At 58.6% G+C, this 15,998-nt stretch overlaps 1 protein-coding gene across 1 annotated transcript; it reads right to left on the reverse strand.

Moving 5' to 3' along the window:
• Positions 1–121: 121 nt before the first annotated feature.
• On the reverse strand, positions 122–12,315 carry Nelfa (negative elongation factor complex member A). The gene is made up of 11 exons (XM_070021686.1): positions 12,023–12,315; positions 6,695–6,866; positions 4,813–4,974; positions 4,499–4,588; positions 3,371–3,501; positions 3,212–3,281; positions 2,800–2,888; positions 2,087–2,198; positions 1,178–1,455; positions 934–1,033; positions 122–837 (listed from the first exon to the last, which is right to left on the reverse strand). Exons 1-11 carry the CDS (start codon positions 12,230–12,232, stop codon positions 653–655), a joined length of 1,599 nt encoding a protein of 532 aa, XP_069877787.1. The 5' UTR covers positions 12,233–12,315; the 3' UTR covers positions 122–652.
• Between the last annotated feature and the right edge of the window lie 3,683 nt (positions 12,316–15,998).

The raw sequence follows: 15,998 nt of genomic DNA on the forward strand, positions 1-15,998 counted from the left end.
CCAGGGGGCTGCCCTCAGGGGGATCCTGCCTGCTACCCAACCCTACTCCCTGGTGGCCGCAGCCTTCAGAAAGGCTGGGCCCTGGGCAAAGAGTCAGGCTGGCCTGAAAGAGCTCTGCGGGTTTCCTTTAGAAAAGCTAAACTTTTAATGCTCAGATCATCTTACAGTGAAAATAGGTCTTAAATCTCCACAACTGTACAAAAGACAAACAGAACCCCCAGGAGGGCATGGTGGGGCAAGGCCGTCGCCTCCCGCCTGGCCTGACATGGGCCCCCTGCCTCACCAGGTGCCACTTTGGTCCTCTTAACCTGGGGGGGAGGGGAGACACGTGTGCACACGGGGCACACACTAGAAGCCCTCACGCCTAGGCTAGTGGAATTCAAGGGGAAAAAATGGAAAGGTAAAGTCTTAGCAAGCACTAAAATTTGCAGGATGTCACTTTTTTGGCTTTACATTAAAAAAATGTAGTACTGAATCCAAAAAAGTATCTTAACTCACACAACAAGAAACCCACGCTAATATAAAAAGCCTGAAACATCCCCAAGAAATGACAGAGTAAGCAGCCAGGGCAGCGCAGGTGGGGGCACACGCTGGGCAGGCAGGCGAGGCCGTGGTCCCCGGGCCCTGGAGTGGGGCGGGCAGTAGGCGGCACTCAGGATACGTTGGTCATGGGCTTGTACTTCTTAAAGCGTGTCCACTGGCCCGTGGCATAGTTCATCTCGAACACAGTGTCTACCAGCATGGTGGTGCTGCCCTGGCCATCCGCCTTGGGCAGGTCCTCCATGTGTTCACTGAGCTTGATCTGGATCACATCACCCTGTTCTTGGCACGGGTTCTCTGTGGAAACAAGGGCTGTTGGGCAGGCGCCTGGTGGCCAAGGAGCCCGTGCCCACCCCCCACAGGGGCCCCCCCAGGTGCAGCCACAGGACACACCTCGGGAGCCAGCCATGAAGCCCAGGATGAGAGCCTTTTCAGGCCTCGTGATCTTGTTGGCCGTTTTGAACATCTCCTGGGCAGCGTACATGTGCTCTCTCTGTGGAGGACAGGAAGTAGGTGTCAAGGCCACCAGGGCCAACTGCCCCTGTCCACTGGCCCCACCAGCAGGCTCCTGCCAGCTCCCCATCCCCCATCGGGCACCAGGCTTCCCTTCCAGTCTGCCCCCACCAGGGCTGCCTACCGTGAGAGACAGCTTCTTCTTAGGCTGCTGCTGGGCCGCAGGCTGGGTCTGTGGGGCCACCATGGCCACCGGGGGGGCCTGAGAAGTGGGGGTGGTAGCTGGAGGTGTGGTGGGCCTCAGGGGCGAGGTGGGTGCTGCAGGGGTTGGCGTGGCCGGACTCAGGCCGCTGTTGTACATGGGTGCCCTCTGCTTGAACTGTGCTGGCAGTGTGGGGCTCGGGGTGCTGGGCTCCTCGGATGGCCGGCCGGCCTGCAGCCCCGCTTCCCGGGCAGACGGGGCTGTGACAAGGTAGCATGGTTAAGGGTCCTGGGAGCAGGGCACTGGACGCCCCAGCCCGCCACACTAGCCAGACCCATGCCCACCCTTCTCTGGCCGCTGTGGATGTGACTCCTTGCTGCCGCCAAGATGAAAAGTCCTCCCTACCCTGGCGAAGGCCAAACCGGGAGCGCCACACCCAGAGAGCAGAGCCAGTCAGGACCCCACCCAGAGAGAGCCTGGCCCCGAAGCTTTCCCGCCAGCTGCAGGTGCAGACCAGCTGAGCAAAGCCAAACACGGCTGCAGACCAAGTATCACTCTGGGCAAGTACTGGGGTTCCACTTCTTCCACATCTCTGGCTCTTCACCCATTATTCTGGAAGATGTTTGGAGATGGGGTTTCACGGGCTTTTCTGCCGGGGCCGGCCCCTCTACCTAGTAGCTGGGAGCCCTGGCTCCAAGCCAGACAACCGCCTGTTTGTTCAGGTCAGAGCCTGGGGTTTATTTCTTGTCCTAGAGCCGCTCCCAAACTGGTAACTGCAGGGATGAGGGATATCATAGAAAGACATCTTGATGCTGAAGAGACAGGACTTGGGATCCCAGGCCGGCAGGGCCCGTCCTGCGTAGCAGACACTGGGCTCCCTGGGACACTCACCCGGGGGCGTCTCGGAGCTGGGGATGTAGGAGGAGGCAGGCACGACGCTGGGCGTGGAGGGCAGATAACTTGTGGAGGGCAGGGCAGGCTCGCTGTTGAGAGACCCAAGTTTCTGGAAGACAGAGATCAGGGTCCTTCTGGGCAGACCCGGTGGTTAGCACCCTCCAGCCCACCTCTGCTGGCTCATCTTGGCCACAGAACCTGGGTGTGGTAGTGCTAGACCCCAAGTTCTAGCCCACCTCACCCACCCCTGCTTCCTGGATGCCACCTCTGGGAATGGAGCTCAGCATCCCTTGCCTTCCATGCGAGTGTACTGTATCAAGGGAAACACGGGAGCAAACATCCACGCGGGTCACAGCCCCTCACGCCCCATCAGATGTGCCACAGCCTCAGCACACATCTCTGGCCACAATTCAGCAGCTCACCCCCGTCCACCCGAGGGAAAACCTGGTCTCTTGGGCCCGGGGCCCCTAGGGGCAGTGTTCTTTCCAAATGGGAGCCCTCGGACCTGGCTGCCTCTCCTATGCATATATGCACGCACGCGCGCGCGAGCACACACACACACACACACACACGCCCACCTTTTCCATACACACGCACATCCGTGCTTACACGTACACACACACACCCCACAACTGGCAACTGGGACGAGAGGGAGCACACCCGTGCGCTGCCTCCTGGTGGCGGTGCTGGCAGGGACACAGGAGCCATACCTGTGTGGACCCCAGGCCAGCTGCATAGTCTGGCGTGGCGTTTTCCACTACCGTTTCCTCCTTGGCTGGCTTTTCCACCACTTCCGCATCTGAGGACACAGCACGGTGCGTTAGTCCCGAAGAGCCCTGCTGGCTCACAACGCCCTGTGTCCCACCCAGGGGCCGGGGAACCAGCACAGGCACCTCATGGTGTCTCCACGCGACCAGCAGGGACTCCCTGGGAAAAGGCTATCACCAGGGAGAGCGGCCAGCAGGGTGCGGTGTGGGGAGAGGAGCCTCAGACTTTCTCAGTGCCCCAGGCACGCAGCCTGGTCCCAACAGCTGCACACACCACCCAGAGGCAGAGCAACAACGCAGCCCCCACCTGCCCTCCCCAACCCCCCTCCGGAGACAGGTGACACCCTGCACGCACCCACGGTCTTTCTCCTCCTCTTCGCCTCTCGGCCAGCACCAACCATGTCCAGCTCGGAAATATCCAGGAGCTGCCAAAGTAAACACAAGCTCTGCACTTAGCTGTGGCACCAGGGGCCGGCCCAGCCCTGTGGGGCACCACGCATGCGGGGCACCACACCTTCACGCCCCTTTCTTTCCGCAGCGGCGTCCTTGAGGGAGGGATGGGGGTCCGGTTCCCGGTGGGGCTGAAGGCGCTGGGCGCGGTCGGGCTCCGGAAGGGGGCCTGCTTCGGGATGCCTTTGAGCGGGGCTGGAGGGGAGAAGGCACGGTCAGACCCTGGTGACCTCAGAGTGGGCCAGGAACAGCTGCCTCGGAGGACCATGGGGAGGGGCTGTCTCGGATCACTCAGCCCATCTGCCCATCTCCAGACGAGCTGATCCCGCCAGGGTCGCTCAGCACGGATGTGACAGTCAGTTGCAAAAAGCAGGCTTGCTGTCTGCTGTCCCAGCAGATACAAGGGGCCTGTGGCACACTGGGAGGGCCGGCAGGAAGGATACCAGATGGCCAAGGACCCCAGGACCCCAGGCCCAGAGGAACCAAGGCCACCTGGGATGCTTACGTAGAAGAACAGCCTCGCACTGACAGCCCAGCCCAAACAGCAAAGCCGGACACCACCTGTGTGCTGACCTCACACTTCCCCAAGGAGACCCCAGGTCCCTGGCCAACCGCGCCCCGCCCTGGTGTGCACTACACCTGTGGACGCTCCCCCGCCAGCGCCCTTGGCGTGGGGGCAGAGGCTCCCACTGAGCTGTGTGCAGCAGGACTGCATCCAAGAACACGCAGGGCCACAGGCCCCTCCCCTGGTGAAGCAGGTGCAGCGCCTGCCCTGGAGGAGGTGGAGATGGAGGGTGCCAGGCAGGGGTCTGGGTGGCAGACGCGGGGCCCGCAGGGAGGGCCGGGGCCCGCCCACGGCAAGCGCTCTCTACCAGCTCTCTGTGAGAGCACCAGGATCGAAGAAACGTGGCAAGACAAGGTGGTGCAGGCAACCCCAGCTCCCTAGGGCAGAGGGGCTGCTGGCCTGGCCTGGCCTGGCCTGGCCTCTGAACGCTACTTGTCCACTTGTCCAGAACCTGCCGGGGGGTGCACGGGGCCCCGGGGAAGCTCCAGCCCAATCAAGAATGGATAAATGCGCCCAGGCCTCTGGCCAATACTCAGACACCGAGAGCCCGGGGGCAGAGCCCGTTCTCTCTCCAGAGGGCGGGACCGGCCAGCCCCCCACAGGTAAGCCCCGCCTGCCCCGCCTCACTTGTGGTGTCCATCTTGCGGAGCGGCCCCCGGCCCTTGGTGTGGAACGGCACCCCCGCGCTCCTCTTCAGCTGCTGCGCAGTCTCCGTGGCTGCACAAAGAACAACACGGCGGTCAGCGCCCACGTGGGAGGCGCCAGGCCGCCGTGAACCCACCCAAGTTCCACACCAAGTTCCTGCTGGGCTGTGCGTGGGCCGCGCTCCCGGGGAGCCCTAACCCATTCCCAGCCGCGGGTGCTGCCGAGTGGAAAGGGGCCTGGACACGGGGCCAGGGGCGCGCGGGGCGGGGCGGGGCGGGGCGCGGCGCGGCACTCACACTTCTGCAGCAGCTCGGCCCGCAGCGTGGCGCTCTTGGGTTTCCGCTTGAGCTGGAAGTGCTTCACGGGCGGGGTGAGCGGGCCGGCCAGCGTGGTCAGGGCGCTCTTGTTCAGGTACTGGCACTCCAGCGGCAGCATGGCCGAGGCCTCGCACTCCCCCACTGCAGAGGCCCAGGCAGAGTCAGCCCTCCGCGCGACCGGCCCGGCCCTGGCGCCCTGGCTCCATCCCCATCCCCAAACACTGGTCTCCCCGTGGCTCCAGCTCCACAACCCAAGGACAAGGGAAAGGCCCAGAAGAGGCTGGGCACACCCTGGGCACACCCGTCAGCTGGGGTCGCAGGACACACACACACCATGTCCACACTCCCTCATCGCGGCAGCGGCCTCGGGACCCTTGTCAGTGCGTACTGTACTTACCCCCCTTTCGTGGGTGGCCTCTGCTTCCACGCGCGCACCCGTCCACCTCCACCTTCTCTCTCACACCCACCCCGCCCCTTCCTTACTAGTCTTAATAGCCAGATCACTCTACTTTTTGTTTACTTGTCCTTTTGAGTCTGGCGTTACTTCATGTAACGCGCTGTCTTCTGCTGCACCCATTCTCCTGCCCTAACAGGCTTCCTTCCTTGCTTCTGGCTGGTTAACGCGGCTGCGCACACGCACTGTCCTTTCATCTGCCGCTGAGCGCTCAACAGAAGAAGAGCCCGTGGCTACCTCAGGCTGCCCGCCCCCCCCCGGGAATGCAGCCCCATGGGGCTGCACAGAGCTGAGTCTGTGTGACCCAGAGTGTGAGCCAGGAAGCTGTCCTCAGGGCGTCAGAGGACCCCTGCGGCAGGAGTTAGCTTCCCAACTACCCTGGGAAAAGCACAGACTTGTAAAAAGTGAGTTTGCTGCACCCAGGCCAGGGCCCCTCAGGACGGCCACCACGGAGAAGCTGTGTGTGGAGCAAAGCTCTCCACACCACAGCTGTGTTTACAACTACAGAGCAAGCCGGGCTCCGGTGGCTCTCGCCTGTCATCCTAGCTACTCAGGAGGCTGAGATGTGAGGCTCGCAGTTCAAAGCCAGCCTAGGCAGGAAAGACTGTGAGACTCTTATCTCCAATAAACCACCAGAAAACCAGAAGTGGCACTGTGGCTCAAGTGGCAGAGTACTCACCATGAGCTGAAGGGCTGAGGGACAGCGCCCAGACTCAAGAGTTCAAGCCCCATGAGTGACCAAAAAAAAAAAAAAAACTAAACAATTACAGATTGAGGGGAAACCTAAAAGGGACCTGAGAAGCCACAGGGGTCAGGCTGTGTGCAGCCTGCAGTGTGAGGCACCATCCAGAACAGATGCTATGCTATGGGACCCAATTTCAACTCCCCAAAGTCAGAAGGAAATTGAGAAAGGGCACAGCACAGATCGCCAGCCTTCCCTGTATGTTCTCTAAAACTGGCTGCAAATGTCCAAGTACTTCACAGCCACATGCTGGCCAGGTCCCGGGATGTCCCACATTTTTAGGCCAGCAATACCTCCGTGGATGAAGATTCTGGTTCTGTCACAGATTGTGGTGTCACAGACTCTGGAGAACACAACCAGCAGAGATTGGATCCCCAGCTTTGGGGACCAAAAACAAATGGCCAAGAAAAATATCAGTGAGCAACTCAACTGAGCACAGCAGGCGCAGGACATACAGCCAGGACAAGCTTGTTGTTCAATAACCTGCGTGCAGCCAGGCAGCAGCGTGCAGCCAGGCAGCAGCGTGCAGGGTTGGAGGGCTCACAGGTGCACACAGGGCCAGTGCACACACTGCACCAAGTACACAGTAAACAACTTGAAAGTCAAACGCAACTCAGAAACATCACCACCTTCTTCCCAACATATGATAAAGCCACATTACGCACCCTTTTCTCTAAGTTCTCCTAGAATATCTTGCACGTTGGGGTTCTGCTCCTCTAGGTCAAGGTTGAGGGAGCCGGTGTCAGGAAAGGACTTGAGGATGTCGGCGACCATGAGGACCCAGGGGTCAGAGTCCAGGGCGGCAAGCTGGATGATGTCCATCAGAGCACCTTTCATCTGCAGAGAGAGGGAGGCCGCCTGGTACCGCCACAGCCCCTGCCCGCCCTCGAGACGCAGCTCTCCTAATGCATGCTACTTCCATCCTCCACATCCCCCACTCGACCGCAGTCCGCACATCTGCCCTGGCCCAGCAGCCTGTGGTCTCCCCGACAGCGCTGGCCACATCTAGTCCTCCGGACCTGCTACATGCATGGGGACAGAAATAACAAAACCTGAAGGTTGAGAAATCAAGGTCACCAATACTCTACCTAGGAAGTAAGAGCTGAGCCCAGAGCCACCACCAACAGGCACGTGTCCCTAACTGCCCTTCGACATGGGGGGAGCTGGCCAAGGATACCCCCAACATGCTGCAGTCCCCACCCCAACTCAGCACCCCAAGAATAGAGACACAGACGTGCAGTGCACCCAGAGAATACAGCCAAACAACTGGAGTGTTGGATGCACCGATGGCCATGACACTCTCAAGACTGCCAGAACACAGACCTGCAGGCACCGTGACTGGACCTCTGGCCATGACAGCCAGAGACGCTCCTGCTGTTCTGGCTGCCCAGTGTATGGAACTCTGCTAATGCAGTGCCAGGAAGGAGGGAGACATTACTCAGGGCACTGAGTGAGGAGACAGTGACCAAGCCACACTGCTACATGCGCCATTCTGCAGGGGGCTGGAGGACTAGAGGCAGAGCAGAGTTTTGAACAAACTTCCAGAAGACCCACACGTGTACATGCTTAAGCATACACTCCAAATTCACGTATCTATTGCATATTTGAAGACCATGGAATCAAAACACAGGAAAACAGATCCCCAATCTCAAGGACAGATAATCTGATGCACCAAAGACCTGCCTACAGAGCACTCAAGAAACAAAAGAACACCCCTAATGACTTCTGCACAAGCCACAGCAGGGCTGAAGCTCAGCAGAGAGTGGGCTTCACGCACAAGGCCTAGGGCACTGCACAAGGAAGAAACAAGTCCACGTCACCACACCGCAGCAACCAAATATTCCCTCACTAACTGAGGAAAAAATGGGTGTGAACAGAACCTGTACAGTGTAACTCGGCATACTTTACCTAACCGACACATGTAACTGAGCACGGGATCGCAAAACTTGTGATCACACCTGCCAGGTATTTTCCCATCAAGTAACTGAAGTAACTTGGGCCACATTGTCTGAAAATCACTAACAAAAACATGCCCCAGACCTCTCCCCTCAGAAGCGTAAAACTTAAGAAGCATTTCTAAATCACACAAGTATTGCTGAAGAAATTATCAGAGAAACTAGAAAGCACTGGAACGATTATGAGCACACTGCATCAAAACTGGGCACAGTGGCTCATGCCTGTGTACTCAGCAGACTGAGATCTGAGGACCAGGATTCAAAGCCAGCTTGAGCAGACAAATCCAAAGACGCATCTCTAACCATCAAAAAGTTGCAACTGCCAGTGTGGCTCAGGTAGAGCACTAGCCATGAACAAGAGAGCTAAGTGAGTGTGAGCATGCACATGGGCACACCCAAACACTTGTCAGATGCAGCTAAAAGCTTTAATTGCAAGAAAATCTGTAGCTTTATATGCAAAAAGGCCGACAAATGAGGCTGACATCCATTTTAAGCGCTTAAGAAAAAAATAAATAAGAAAATTAGTGCAACAATTATTACAACAAGGGCTGGGAAGGCGGCTCAGTGGTAGAGCGCTTGCCTCACATGCACAAGGCCCTGGGTTCGATTCCTCAGCACCACATAAGCAGAAAAAGCTGGAAGTGGTGCTGTGGCTCAAGTCTTGAGCTGAAGATCTGAGGGACAGCGCCCAGGCCCAGAGTTCAGGCCCCACAACTGAAAAAAAAAAAGTAAAAAGTCCCTTGAGAAGTTATAAAATTGGTAACTATCTGGTGAAACAGATCAAGAAAAGGAAAAATAGGTCCAGTAGCTCATACCTGTAAGACTAGTCACATGGGGAGCAGAGATCACAGGGTCATGATTTAACCTGGACAAGAGTTCACTAGACTCCATCTCAATGAATAAAAAGTGGGATGCAAGCCTGGTGCCGGTGGCTCACTCCTGTAGTCCTAGCTACTCAGGAGGCTGAGATCTGAGGATCACGGTTCAAAGCCAGTCTGGGCAGGAAAGCCCATGAGATTCTTTTTTTGTTTTGTTGTGGGGCCTGAACTCTGGGCCTGGGCGCTGTCCCTCAGCTCTTCAGCACAAGGCTAGTGCTCTACCACTTGAGCCACAGCACCACTTCCAGCTTTTTCTGCTTATGTGGTGCTGAGGGATAGAACTTAGGGCCTCAGGCATGCGAGGCAAGTGCTCTACCACTGAGCCACCTTCCCAGCTCCTCCATGAGATTATCTTCAATAAACCACCAGGAAACTGGAAGTGGTGTTGTGGCTCAAGTGGTAGAGCACTAGCCTTGAGCTGAAGAGCTTAAGGACAGTGCCCAGGCCCAGAGTTCAAGACCCACAACTGACAATATATATATGTATATGTATATATACATATTTTTAAATACAATCAGAAAAAGAGCTTTGAACAGATATCCCACGAGAGAAAGCAAATAAAAATGTTTGATCAAGGCAGACACAAATTAAGATCATCTAGTAATATTATACATCCACTAGACAGACATTTTGCCGAGGAATACTATTTAATACAACTACTTTGAAAAATACCAATACCTCCAGTTAGAACAGCAAAAATCAAGAACTCTAACAACAACAGATGCTGGAGGGGATGTGGACAGAAAGGAACCTTACTTCATTGTTGGTGGGAATGTAAACTTGTTCAACCACTTTGGAAAACAGTATGGAGGTTCCTCAAAAGACTTCACATAGATCTCCCCTATGATCCAGCAATCCCACTTTTGGGCATTTACCCAAATGTTTACAAACAAGACCACACTAAAGCTACCAGCACAACTATGTTTATTGCAGCATTATTTACCATAGCTAAGATATGGAACCAACCCAGATGCCCCTCAGTAGATGAATGGATCAAGAAAATGTGGTATATATACACAATGGAATTCTATGCCTCCATCAGAAAGTATGACATTTCCCCATTTGTTAGGAAATGGAAAGGTTTGGAAAAAATTATATTAAGTGAAGTAAGCCAGGCCCAAAGAAGCATAGGTCCCATGGTTTCCCTTATTTGCAATATATAGTATAGGTATGAGTCAAGCGGAAAAGGTCAGATAATGTGATGATAGGAAAATGAACCCTTAAATATGTATTTTAATGTTTTCGTTTCTTTCATGCATGTGTTTCTAACGCATTTATAGGATTATTTCTTTGTTGCTTTGTATGTCCCTCCCCCACAGTGTAACCCCCGCTTTCACTATATTTGATGTCAGTATAACATGTGGAGGAGATGGGGACAAACAAGTCGTTTAAGGATTCAGGTGGACCTGTTGCAACAATGAGAAGTACAAAATGTCATGTCAAAACCGGCTTTACAATGTCGGTGTGTAGGGGGGAGGGGGGTATAATTGGGTGGGGGGAGGGGGGAGGCGGGGAAGGGAGGTGAAGGGTAAACAAAGGAGGAGGCTGCAATGCTTGGTAAGAAATGTATGCATTATCCTGCCCATGTAATTGTAGCCCCTCTGTACAGTATGTTCTCAAATAAAATAAAATTAAATTAAATTTAAAAAAAAAAAGAAAAATACCAATACCACCAATCTCATTCTTAGAGAAACATATCTGAGCATATAATAACTAGAGCATTTTTCACAAAGAAAAAAGAAACTAGGTAGAAACTGTCTCCCTAGAATAGAATGGGCAGCGTGGTGTAGGATGAGCATGGAGTTCCACAGCAATGAAGCGACACACACTGCACACAGAATACACACAAACGTGACACATCTACTGTATTCAAACTAGGCGAAACCAGACTACGCTGGTCAGGAATGCATCTGAAGTCCATACCCACAGGGGACGCGGCGCGGCTGCTGGCGCCCGGGCCTGTGGCTGTGGGTAGGGGTGCCCTGCTTACCTGCATGGGGCTATTGGTATTTGCTAAGTGGAACACACACGCAGTCCCGTGTGCGTGCCGTGGCTCGATACCGGCCGCCCGGGAGGCACAAGCTCGAGGGCCCCGGCGCTCCGTGCCCGGACGCGGAGGGGCTTCGCCCTGCCGCTGCGGGTCTGAGGTCCCCGCACCCCAGAGCGGTCAGGACGCTCCGCCGGGAACAGAGCCAGTGGGGCCTGCTCTCCCTCCGCCGCGGCGGCGAGGGGCGGCTGCCCGACCCCCGTGCACTGGGCACGGCCAAAGCCGCCGCGGCAGAGGGCCGGCAGGCCATCCGCGCAGGGGCCGGGTCGGCCAGCTGGGGAGAGGCGGGGGGGGGGGGGAGCGCGGCGGGGGCCGGGCCGGGCCGGGGGGGGGGGAGCGGGGAGGTGGGGAGCGCGGCGGGGGCCGGGGTGGGGGAAGCGGGGAGGTGGGGAGCGCGGCGGGGGCCGGGCCGGGCCGGGGTGGGGGGAGCGGGGAGGTAGGGAGCGCGGCGGGGCCCGGGCGGGGGGCGCGGGGAGGCGGGGGGCGCGGGGGGCGCGGCGCGGCGGGGCCCGGGCGGGGGGCGGGGGGCGCGGGGAGGCGGGGGGCCCGGGCGGGGGGCGCGGCGGGGCCCGGGCGGGGGGCGCGGGGAGGCGGGAGGCGGGGGGCGCGGGGAGGCGGGGGGCGCGGCGCGGCGGGGCCCGGGCGGGGGGCGCGGCGGGGCCCGGGCGGGGGGCGCGGGGAGGCGGGAGGCGGGGGGCGCGGGGAGGCGGGGGGCGCGGCGCGGCGGGGCCCGGGCGGGGGGCGCGGCGGGGCCCGGGCGGGGGGCGCGGGGAGGCGGGAGGCGGGGGGCGCGGGGAGGCGGGGGGCGCGGCGCGGCGGGGCCCGGGCGGGGGGCGCGGCGGGGCCCGGGCGGGGGGCGCGGGGAGGCGGGGGGCGCGGGGAGGCGGGGGGCGCGGCGCGGCGGGGCCCGGGCGGGGGGCGCGGGGAGGCGGGGGGCGCGGGGAGGCGGGGGGCGCGGCGCGGCGGGGCCCGGGCGGGGGGCGGGGGTCGCGGCGCGGCGGGGCCCGGGCGGGGGGCGCGGCGGGGCCCGGGCGGGGGGCGCGGCGGGGCCCGGGCGGGGGTCGCGGGGAGGCGGGGGGCGCGGCGCGGCGGGCCCCCCCCCCGGCCCCTCACCTCGTCCACCGCGCGGCGCGGGAGGTGCAGCGTCCCGAGCAGCAGCTTGAGCTTCACGGCCGAGGAGAGGCGGTGGAAGCAGAGGCGGACGTTGTCGATGACGGCGGCCGTGAGCAGGGACGCGATGCTGGGCGGCGCCCACAGCTCGTCGGTGGCGCCGAGCTTGTTGTGCAGCCACAGCCCGGTGTCGCTCTCCCGCATGGACGCCATCTTGGGGGCGGCCGCGCGCGCCAGCCGGCATCTTAGGAGGCGGCGGCGGCCGCGGCCCCGGCGAGCGCCCCCGACGTGGCGGCGCCGCGGCGCGGGGCGGGGCCTCGGGCGGCGAGCGTGCGCGGCCGGCGGGGGCCGCGCCTTCGCGCTGCTGCGGGGCGACGACGCCCGGGAGCCGGAGCGAGCGAGGGAGCGGGCGAGGAGGGCGGGAGCGAGGGAGGGCGGCGGACGCGCGCGCCGGCCTCCGGACGCGTCACGGCGGCGCCCGCGCCCGGCGCCGGGGGATGACGTCACGCCGGGCCGCGGTCGCGCCCTCGTGAGGTCACATCGTCCGCGAGCCGGCGACGCGCGGTCCGCGCCCCCGGGCGCCGCCTCCCGCCCGCCCTCCGCTGCAGGCCGCCGGGGGCGCCGGGCCCCCTGCTCCCGGCCGCGGAGCCGCGGCGCCCGCACGCAGGTTCTGAGGCCCCCCCACCTTTTGGCGCACTGCCGGGGGTTCTCTTCCTTTCGCGGGGAGGCGGGGTGGAGGGGACCTGTGGGGCCCAGCCCGCCAGGTAGAGAGGCCCCGTCACGGACCCGCAGGCAGGCCGGTGCCGGGCGGGCGCGCCGAGCCTGCTGCCCGAGGCCGCGATCCGAGGGCCGAGGGCCGGGCCTCCCGGGCAGGGAAGTCCAGCACCATCCGTGCACTTAGCCAGCAAACAGACTTGCTGGAGGCGGCGAGTGCCATGGACCCATACACGCAGGATCTGGTAGTCTTCGGGCTTTTCCACCTCCAGCTCTTTGCTGGTTCATTGGAGAACCTGGGCTGGCTTCCAACTGCAACCTTCAAATAGCTGCTGAATAGCTTGGATTAGATCCATCTCTCCCCCTCTCTTTGTCCCCCTCCCCTCCTCTCCCCCTCTTTTCTCTCTTTCTCTCTCCCTCTCTCCCCCCTCCTCCCTCTCACTTTTCTCACTCTCCCTTTTATTCTGCTTGTTTGCACACGGATGACATTTTACCAACTGAGTCATACCTCCAGGCCCCAATGATTTTTTTTGTCAATATTGAGACTTGAACTCAGGGCCTGGGTGTTATCCATTAGCTTTTCAATCACAGCTGGCATTCTGCCAATTAAGTCACAGCCCCATTTCTGCCTTTTTGGTGGTTAATTGGAGGTGAGTCTCATGGACTTTCCTGCCAGGGCTGGCTTCGAGCCCTTCTCATATCTCAGCCTCCTGGGTAGCTGGGATTGTAGGTGTGAGACACCAGCACCCAGCTCCAAGATATGGAAGGTAATGGTTTGTGGCTTTCTAAGTCTTGGGTTTTAGATCCTTAAAACCATTTTTTTTAATTACTATTATCCTCTCCCACCCCCTAGACTAAGGATTGACCATAAGACCTCAAGCTTGTTAGGCAAGTACTTTACTACTTGAGCCACTTTCTTTTTCCTTTTAGTTTGTCTTCCTCAGATATGATCTTCAGCTAACCTTGCCCAATCTGGGCTCAATTTATGATTTTTCTCAAGTAATTGATGTTGAGTCCACCTGGGAGAAACCACCCCTTCCCTTGCTGCTCTCCTCATGCACCCAGAAGGGAAGTCCTTGCAGCTAGCATGGGAGGGGGTGTAAGTGAGAGGTCCCCAGGCTCTGAGATCACTTCTGTGTCTGTGTGGACACACATGCACACGCAGTCGCCCCTGTACAATCTCTTCCTCTGTCACAAGCTTTCCTGCGCCCCGTGCTTCTGTCCTGCCCCGTGCCTCTGTCCTGCACCACCACCCCCCCGTGCCTCTGTCCCGCCACCCCGTGCCTCTGTCCTGCCCCCCCGTGCCTCTGTCCTGCCCCCCCCGTGCCTCTGTCCCGCCCCCCCGTGCCTCTGTCCCCCCCCCGTGCCTCTGTCCTGCCCCCCCCGTGCCTCTGTCCCCCCCCCGTGCCTCTGTCCCGCCCCCCGTGCCTCTGTCCCGCCCCCCGTGCCTCTGTCCCGCCCCCCCGTGCCTCTGTCCTGCCCCGTGCCTCTGTCTTGCGTGGCTGGCAGTGGTCTCTCGCAGTAAACCCTCTTCCAGCTGAACCTGGTGGCACGTGGGACCTCAGGCATGTGCCACCACGCCAGGCCTTTTTTTTTTTTTTAATTATTATTGCCAGTCCTGGGCCTTAAACTCAGAGCCCAGGCTCTGTCCTTGAGCCTCTCTATGCTCAAGGCTAGCACTCTACCACTTGAGCCACTTCCGGCTTTTTCTGCTTATGTGGTGCTGAGGAATCGAACCCAGGGCCTTGTGCATGTGAGGCAAGCACTCTACCACTGGGCCACCTTCCCAGCCCCTTTTTAAGAAGGTTTCACTAACTTTTGTGTGGATTCGCCTGTCTGCTTCCGAGTTGCTGAGGTTGCAGGTGTGAACCACCACAGCCTGTCTTGGAATTCAGTTTTAGGTTTTCAGGAAAATTGGGTCCACATTTGGCTAAACCAAAATGAGACATGTCTAGAAGAAGGAATTAGCCAACAGTGGGTTCCCATTTAGAGCGCAAAGGGAATGCGTGTAAGTCAGTGGTGAGAAGGGGCGGGCTCACTGCACGAAGGCTGGCAGCTGCTCATCTGGAGTCCCTGGGTCCCCGTGTGCCGTGTTTCCTCTCCCTCTTGCTCCAGGCCCGGGACCTTTGCTGACATTTTACCTGCACCTGCAGCAGCTGCTGCTGCTCCTTGTTCCAGCCACCTGGTCTTCGGCTTTCTTTTTAGGTTTTGAATGACTTTCATTATCTTTGTCAGCAGTGACTATTGCTTTCCTCTCTCTCTCTCTCTCTCTCTCTCTCTCTCTCTCTCTCTCCCTCTCTCCCTCTCTCTCCCTCTCCCTCTCCCCCTCTCTCCCCCCTCTCCCTCCCTCCCTCTCCTTCCTTCCTTTCTCTTTCCCTCCCTCCCTCCCTCCTTCCTTCCCTCCCTCTCTTCCTTCCTTCTTCCTTCCTTCCTTCTTTCCCTGCCTGCCTGCCTTTTTTTTTTTTTTTGTCAGTTGTAGGGCTTGAACTCTGGGCCTGAGCTCTGTTCCTCTGCTCTTCAGCTCAAGGCAAGCACTCTACCACTTGAGCCACAGCACCATTTCTAGTTTTCTGGTGGTTAATTGGAGATAAGAGGCTCATGGATGTTCCTGCCCAGGCTGGGTTTGAACCATGATCCTAAGACCTCAGCCTCTGGAGTAGCTAGGATGACAGGTCTAAGCTGTCGGTGCCCAATGGCAAGCAGTGACTATTTCTGTACTCATTTTTGAAAAAGGTTTTATGTGTGTGCGCTGGTCCTGCGGCTTGAACTCAGGGCCTGGGTGCTGTCCCTGAGCTTTTGCTTATGGCTAATACTCTACCATTTTGAGTAGCTCAATTTCTGGCTTCTTGGTAGCTATTTGGAAATAAAAGACTGTTACAGACTTTCCTGCTGAAGCTAGCTCTGAACCACAGTCCTCAGATCTCAGCCTCCTGTGTAGTTAGGATAACAGGCCTTGAGCCACCAGTGCCTAGCCCTAACACATTTGTTACATGGGTGTCCATTACATTTGTACCTGGATGCCCATCACATTTGTAACTGTAACTGTAACCTAATGTACTATCTCTTCCCAGATAAGTGTACTTGTGCTTTGTAGGAAACCATTGGAAAAAAGACAGGAAATCATGAAAGAAGGCAAGAAAATTCACCAACTAATCAAGTATAATGACCATCTTTATAGTCTCTATGTGACTGTTCAAAATAAAAATGTATTGGGCTAGGAAGGTGGCTCAGTGGTAGAGCGCTTGCCTTGCATGCATGAGGCCCT

Source organism: Dipodomys merriami, unplaced genomic scaffold (assembly GCF_024711535.1).
Source record: "Dipodomys merriami isolate MVZ:Mamm:240054 unplaced genomic scaffold, mDipMer1.0.p SCAF_143, whole genome shotgun sequence".
NCBI classification, from domain to species: domain Eukaryota; kingdom Metazoa; phylum Chordata; class Mammalia; order Rodentia; family Heteromyidae; genus Dipodomys; species Dipodomys merriami.

Bases quoted from the DNA above. Each gene is read 5' to 3' on its own strand.
- Nelfa (XM_070021686.1), bottom strand. From the start codon at position 12,232: ATGGCGTCCATGCGGGAGAGCGACACCGGGCTGTGGCTGCACAACAAG. The intron at 4,975-6,694 runs GTGCGTAATGTG...GGGCCTCTGCAG, and splicing joins AGGAGAACTTAGAGAAAAGG to TGGGGGAGTGCGAGGCCTCG. The intron at 838-933 runs GTGTGTCCTGTG...TTGTTTCCACAG, and splicing joins CTTCATGGCTGGCTCCCGAG to AGAACCCGTGCCAAGAACAG.